General features: G+C 35.7%; 1 protein-coding gene across 1 annotated transcript; it reads right to left on the bottom strand.

Moving 5' to 3' along the window:
• Window positions 1-1916: 1916 nt before the first annotated feature.
• On the bottom strand, window positions 1917-4744 carry LOC108866556 (receptor-like protein EIX2). The gene has a single exon (XM_018645370.2). It carries the CDS (start codon window positions 4742-4744, stop codon window positions 2000-2002), a length of 2745 nt encoding a protein of 914 aa, XP_018500886.2. The 3' UTR covers window positions 1917-1999.
• Window positions 4745-8076: the final 3332 nt, after the last annotated feature.

Here is an 8076-nt window from a genome sequence, read left to right as displayed (position 1 = left end):
CCCTAATTCACCCTAGCAGCCACCATAACATTATTACACAACCTTGCCGTGCATAACCATTCATTTCCAGCTTTCCCCCTTGCAATTCCAGCTTTCCCCCTTCATTATTGCAGCCACCATTCACTCTTTAATCATTCACTCACATGCCTTCCCAACAAATAATTCAGCCACATGCACCCATCACCTAGAACATCCCTTTGCCGTGCACTCCCATTCAACATTTCCAGCTTTTCTCCTTCATTGCAGCCACACTTCCACATGCATTCCCTCTTTAATCATTCTTTTCCTAGCTGTTTTTCCATCATTATTTCAGCCACATGCACTCTCAATCATAAGAGCCACATGCACTCTTAAACAATCAGCCACATATTCTCTCATTCCCCCTATAAAAACCCATGCATTCATACACAAAACACAACAAGCTTAGCCTTGCAAAACACTACCATTTCATACACATTCCAGCACCATTCTCCCCTTGTGCCGTGCATCCCCTTCAATTTTCCAGCACCCCCCATCCTCCAAAACACTATCCTACCATCACACATCCATTCCTCCATTCAAATACCACCCTAAAACCTATCCTTAGACCTTGTGCCGCAACAAAGAGGAGGAGAAGAGGGCCTAAACGTTCATACAATTCAAGTTTGAGTTGTTGGAATTTTTAGGTGTTTTCTCTCCTTGATTTCAATGATTAGATTTACTTATCTTTGTCTTGTACGTATGAGGAACTAAACCCCCCTTGGCTAGGGGGGGATTCGAAATACATGTTTATGCTTGCGATATGATTTGATTACTTCTAATTGCGTTTCATAAGTTGTGAATTCAATTTACTTATCTATGTGAATTACATTGATTTGTGTGTGTTGGTTGAGAGTGCACACTTAATTATCATGCGTAAATCTAATGCTAGGATATAAGGAAGTTTCTCCTAATCGTTACAAACTTATATTCACAAGTAGTATAAGTTTCATGCAATTCATAGTAACGAAGGCTTCGTCAATGCTTATGGTTTTCAAAGAACTTAATGATTCTTGCTTGTATCTCTATTATGCAATTCATGTAGGGAACTTGTGGGGAATGCTTTGGGTTGTCGTATGCAATCATCCAATTCAATAACGTTAGGAAAATCTGAGGGTTAATTAGTGCAATTCACAGTTAATCTGGGGCGTTGAGAATTCATGGGTTATTGAAAAGCAATTAGAAATCGTTTTGTGTGCAAGTATGGCATGTGTGGAGATGAACCCCTTAGTTAGCTTTCATTCCATTCATTAAATCCAAACTCGTTTTAAAATCTGTTCGTTTTACAAAGTATTAAGTTTTGTTTCCAAATTCGTCAAAATCAAAATCCCCCTTTAGTTGTAGTGTCAAATTAGTTAGAAATCAATTTAGTTTGTGTTTTTAGAGTATCTTGAGTCAAGTTATAACTATTTCATCCAAATTCTTCTCTAGTGCTTAAAACTGCTCAGAAAGTAGTTTTAAGGCAATTTTGAGTGTTTTCTTGCTGTTTTGAGTCTTTTGGTTTGTCTTAGTGTTTTAACTTTAGTTTTGCATTCTTTGGGTCTAGTTTGGTGTCTTATATTGTGTTTTTTTTTACGTTTTTGAGTCAAATCTAAGTGATTAACAATCCCTCCTAATCCCCGGTCCAGAACGATCCCTACTTACATACTTACTACAACTGATAAAAAGAGGGTTAATTTGTGTGCGTATAATTCTCACATCATAGATGCAGAAAAAATGAACGGTTCGAATCGTTGATATCACATTTCAATGTTTATCTCATGGGTTGGAGATGGTTTTAGAACACATGTTTTTGTCAAGATTGAGATTCAACAAGGCAAGTCTTACAATATTATATTGGAAAAATAAAAACATAGGAAAAGATAACAAAATAAAAAGTAAAAAATAATACAACGGTGTAAAATTCTATATATGTGTATATATATGTATAGCAGAAAAGTAGTAACAAACCACACAAACTCGCTCAATCTGCATAAATTATTTAATAAAGTTCAACGATTGCAGCATAGAGCTTCATCACCATGCGATTTTGGAACCGAGAAAATGCATTGCTCCATGGCACATTAGATAGCAGTAATCCAAGAACAATCCAAAAACCGAATGCAAACCCAAGCCCCAAGCTCATATAGAACCCACCATCTTCAAGAAAAAGACTTCCTCCGTGCTTCTCATCACCTACGGGTGGCATGGCCTCATTTGCACTGCAACGCTCTTCCAATGGAGGTCCACAAAGTTTATTGCCAACATAACTAGACTGATCAAAGCTCTGAAGCTGAGTGCTTGTTGGAATCTGCCCTATCAGATTGTTATAGGACAAATTCAGATAATTGAGAAATGTCAAATTCGAGATGCTTGAAGAAATTTCGCCACTAAGTTGGTTCATAGACAAATCAAGTGATTCTAACATTCTCATATCACCAATTCTGGAAGGGATTTTTCCGATAAGAAGATTATAGGATAAATTCAACGTTTGTAAACTAATGAGGCTAGTCAGCTCTTCAGGTATTTTTCCAAATAACATGTTGCTTGAAAGGTCCAAACTAGCTACCAAACGAAGCATTGTGTTATATTTCACTTCTCTGCCTTTGGTCACAAAAATTGCATTCTCTGTGTAGGACTCCACAAAGAACAGAGTATTGGGAACTACTTCGCTTGAAAAGGTAGTGGCCATAGATGAAAAATTTTGGAAACATCTTGGTATCGTTCCTGATAGATTGTTATGTGCAAGGTCCAAGATTTGGAGATTTGTGAGACTACAGAGTTCTTCAGGAATGCCGCCATCTAACTTATTTGAACGAAGACTAAGAACTACCAAGCTTCGGCCAAACCATATTGGAATGCTTCCAACAAACTGGTTTCCACCAAGGTCAAGAAGTAACAACTTCTCACAGTTTTGTAGGGACACGGGTAATTCTCCAGATAAGTTATTATTGCGCAAGTGCAATGATTCAAGCGAAAGTAAGTCTCCAATAGAGCTTGGAATTTTCCCTGTCAAATTGTTGTCTTCTAAATTCACAGCGTTCAAGTTTGGATAGTGCAACCAACAATCAGGAATTTCTCCATTGAGGAGATTGTTGTCAAGATAAAGAACTTGAAGGTTTTTAGGTACATCACTCCTATCACAAAAGAAGAGAGAGAGAGTTCCCGAAAATGATGAATTGGAAAGATCTAGTGTAGTCACTGTCGAAGACACAAGAGGCAATGAACCGTTGAACTGGTTAGACCTTAAGTCAATTTTGATTTCTGAAAAGTGAACATTGAAATGCTTTTGTTTTGGCCAGTTGGCAGAAACTATGTTTGGAACCTCTCCAGACAACTGATTACGTGAGAGATCCACAGAGCTTACTGAATGAAGCGAAAAAATGTCCCAAAACCAAGTCGGAATGGTACCTGAAATTCCTGTATTGGACATGTTAAGAACAGACAAATGTTTTTGACTCTTAAGCCATGCAGGCAACTCTGATGGTTCAAGACACCAAGAACCTAATCTCAAGATAGAAAGTTGAAAAGGAGGAAGCCAATCTGGGCTGGTTTTAAGAGTCAAGGAGTTCTCATCTGCATAAAAGTTAGATAATCTGGTAAGATTAGTAAAATGAACTTCAGAGACAACACCCTCTAATGAATTGTTATGAATGATCAATTCCTCTAAGCATGATAGATTTCCTAAGGACACTGGAATGGGACCTGAAAGATTATTATTTGAAAAATCTAAATAATCTATTTGACCAGGATTGCACCGAGACAAACTTTCAAAGATTTCTGATACCCTCCCCCTAAAATTGTTCAAAGACAAATCAACAGAAGTCAACTTACAAAGATTTCCCAATGAGTTTGGAATTTCCCCTTCAAGCTGATTCCAACCTAAACTAAGATCAACAAGGGATGTCAAGTTTCCAAGGGAATTCGAAATTTCACCGTGGAAAGCATTGTAAAAAAGATTAAGGGACTCGAGATGGCTTAAACTGTACAACCATTTCGGTATGGTAGAGTTGAATTGGTTCCGATCTAGATCAAGAACTTTAAGAATTGTCAAGTTTGCAACACCTCTTGGCATGTGATAAAGATTGCAGGCAGACAAATGTAACTCGACCAAAAGAGAAGGGAATGTGTTTATTTGTAACCAATGAGATGCATTAGTAAGATCTATAGAACTCATGTCAAGATGTTTCAACAGAGAAAGACCAGAGATCCACTTGAGAGTCTCTACCATCAAACCAGAGTTTTCAGAAAGGTCGAGATAATGCAGACTAGAGAGATTTCCCAACTGAGGAGGAATGGTTCCCTCAAACCCTGCATTTGAGAGGTCAAGATGTCTTAAACCTTTAAGAGAACCTAGAAAGCCAGGGATCTGCAGTCCTTTAAAATTATTGAAGCTTACGTCCAAGTAGCTGAGATGCGTTAAATTGAGTAGAGAGGGATTTACCTTACCACCCAACATATGCATCACCCCAGTCACTGGATCCTGATAACTAGCAAGGTGGAGCTCATGGACATGACCGGTTAAATTATCACAAGCAACACCAGTCCAGTTGCAACAATCACCTTCACCAACCCAAGAGGAAAGCATATTTGAAGAATCAGTAAGATCTTTCTTGAACAGAAGAAGTGCTTGTCTCTCATTTTCTTTGCAAGGTACATTTAGGTTTCCATTGCATAAGCTAACAGTAATACATGCAATGCATAGAAGAAAGCTGATTGGTGAAACAACTCTCATGACACTTGCCATATAGATATCAAGTAGGTGATGGATGTGAAGAACAAGTAATTTAGAGTGCTATATATACACACAATAGTAAAGAGTACATGTCCAATCAAAAATAGCATAACTGGTTGAATCTGCCAACAAATTGCAATCATTTTTCTACATCCACCACCACAAAGACGGTAGACAAAGTCGTTGTGGAAAAATTTATAAGTCAGTCGAGGGATAAAAGACATAATGATGGTACATCCCGAAAACTAATTCCAGGCAGTGATGGTTCAACTTCATCTCCAAAGAAAAGTCATGAGAGACATTTAATAACCTGTGACATAAAACAACTCCAAAGAAATTCATTGAAATAAGCGTTTTGTGTGATGTACGAGTAGTCTAGAAGACATATTATGTGTCAAAGAAAAGAAGGGTCCAAACTGGAGTCTAGACCTAACAATTCTTTCATGGCCTATTAATTTGATCTAAAACGACACGAAATAACGAGTTTCGGGTCATTATCGGGTCACACGTTAGAAACCCATTAATCTCACATAGTATTTACCCACAGGTGACCCGTTACAACCAATAAGAAAAATGTTAGTTTGATAACTTAAAAATACTAAAAACCCTTACTACAATAGCCATAGTATTCAATCTTACGTAAGAAAGGATAAGAAATTCCAAAGCACATTAAACATACCAAAGCAATTTAAAAATATAAAAACACATTATAAATTCATAATAATTGATTTACAAGTGTGAAAAATGTGAAAAATATGTAAACGCTCATGATCGCACGCTTTGACGACGGTCCATCGTCGTTTGGATTTTTGAGACCCTACAAACCCTTGTGAACAGCGTTTTAAGGGGAGTTCAAACTAAATAAAAATTCATAATAATTGATGTAAAAGTGTGAAAAAAAATAGGAAAAAAAGATATACAAACGAGTTCATCATTTGTCACAATTTAAATTAAATCTTAACCAAACTCTTGACCGCAAGCAATACTCGCCGGAAAGTGCCGAGAAGGCCAAAACCAACCCGACTTAACGGAAATTTCGAACTTCAATTAATGGGTTATAAAATAGAGCTCAACAATTATATTAATTGACAACCCAAATTAATGATTTATTTTTACCAAATAAATAAATAATAATTTATCTCATTTTAATTAAAAACAATTTTATATATGTTTTTAACCATGAAAACCATTGAACACCAACGCAAATTGCGGAAGCATAATAATCAATTTTCATAATTCGATTCATAACAATAATTGACAACTCAACAATAGTCTTACATAATATTCAATAGCTCTTGGATTTTTTTATTTTTTTTATTTTTTTATTTTTTGTTCTTAAGCTGGTTCTTTTCTTCCAATGAAACATATAATTGGAGGAGAAGTTTTAGCTCAGCCTTGGAATCTTATGAAGAGCTTCCTTTTTCTACATGCAACCCCACAAAGACGTTTGACAAAGTCGTCAAACAGAAATAAGACAAAAGTGATGGTCCATCCCCAAAACAAATTACAGACAGTGATGGTTCAAACTTTATCCCCAAAGAAAAGTCATGTGGTTGCAATCAGGCATGCAGATAGCAACACTTGTTCTACTTGAGTGGGCTAAGAAACCCAAACAATAACTCTGTTTCTAATATTTCATTGAAGAACATACCTTGATCCAATCCATAACAAATGAGACAAAAACTTCAATAAGATTCTCTGGAATACATCCAGATTCCTTACATAGCGGATGGTAATTCGAGAGGCGCTTAGTAACCTCAGAAATACAACAACTTCGATAAGGTTCTTTGAAATACACGTGCGATGAATGAGTAGTGATCTAGAAGACAAATTATGTATCCGTGAAAAGAGAACCTACTCTTTGTTGATCAAAGTGAAAGGCCCTACCCATCAAGACAATCCACCACTTGCATATATAATTATATATCTCACTAGGAATAATATTCTATAGGTCATATTTCTTTTTATGTCTTAAGATGGTTTTTTTTTTTTTCCAGTAAAAAATATAATTGGAGGAGATTTTGTTCAACCTTTGAAATGTAGGAAAGGAACTTCATTCTTCTACATCCAGCGCCACAAAGACGGTAGGCAAAGTTGTTGTGGAAAAATTTACAAGTCAGTCGAGAGATAAAAGACAAAATGATAGTACATCCCCAAAACTAATTTCAGGCAGTGATGGTTCAACTTCATCCCCAAAGAAAAGTCATGAGAGACATTTAATAACCGACGAAATAAAACAACTCCAATGAAGTTCATTGAAATAAGCGTTTTGTGTGATGTACGAGTATTCTAGAAGACATATTATGTGTGAAAGAAAAGAAGGGTCCAAACTGGAGTCTAGACCTAACAATTCTTACATCGCCTGTTAATTTCATCAAAAACGACACGAAATAACGAGTTTCGAGTCATTATCGGGTCACACGTTAGAAACCCATTAATCTCACATAGTATTTACCCGCAGGTGACCCGTTACAACCGATAAGAAAAATGTTAGCTTGATAACTTAAAAATACTGAAAACCCTTACTACAATAGCCATAGTATTTAATCTTACGTAAGAAAGGATACGAAATTCCAAAGCACATTAAACATACCAAAGCAATTTAAAAATATAAAAACACATTATAAATTCATAATAATTGATTTACAAGTGTGAAAAATGTGAAAAATATGTAAACGCTCATGATCGCACGCTTTGACGATGGTCCATCGTCGTTTGGATTTTTGAGACCCTACAAACCCTTGTGAACAGCATTTTAAGGGGAGTTCAAACTGAATAAAAATTCATAATAATTGATGTAAAAGTGTGAAAAAAATAGGAAAAAAAGATATACAAACGAGTTCATCATTTGTCACAATTTAAATTAAATCTTAACCAAACTCTTGACCGCAAGCAATACTCGCCGGAAAGTGCCGAGAAGGCCAAAACCAACCCGACTTAACGGAAGTTTCGAACTTCAATTAATGGGTTATAAAATAGAGCTCAACAATTATATTAATTGACAACCCAAATTAATGATTTATTTTTACCAAATAAATAAATAATAATTTATCTCATTTTAATTAAAAACAATTTTATATATGTTTTTAACCATGAAAACCATTGAACACCAACGCAAATTGCGGAAGCATAATAATCAATTTTCATAATTCGATTCATAACAATAATTGACAACTCAACATTAGTCTTACATAATATTCAATAGCTCTTGGATTTTTTTATTTTTTTTATTTTTTTATTTTTTGTTCTTAAGCTGGTTCTTTTCTTCCAATGAAACATATAATTGGAGGAGAAGTTTTAGCTCAGCCTTGGAATCTTATGAAGAGCTTCCTTTTTCTACATCC

Source organism: the organism of the source record quoted next, unplaced genomic scaffold (genome assembly GCF_019419815.1).
Source record: "Pyrus x bretschneideri cultivar Hongxiangsu unplaced genomic scaffold, Pyrus_bretschneideri_v1 Contig114, whole genome shotgun sequence".
NCBI lineage: Eukaryota > Viridiplantae > Streptophyta > Magnoliopsida > Rosales > Rosaceae > Pyrus > Pyrus x bretschneideri.
Note: the sequence above shows the minus strand (reverse complement) of the source record. Positions and strands in the feature narration are given on the sequence as shown.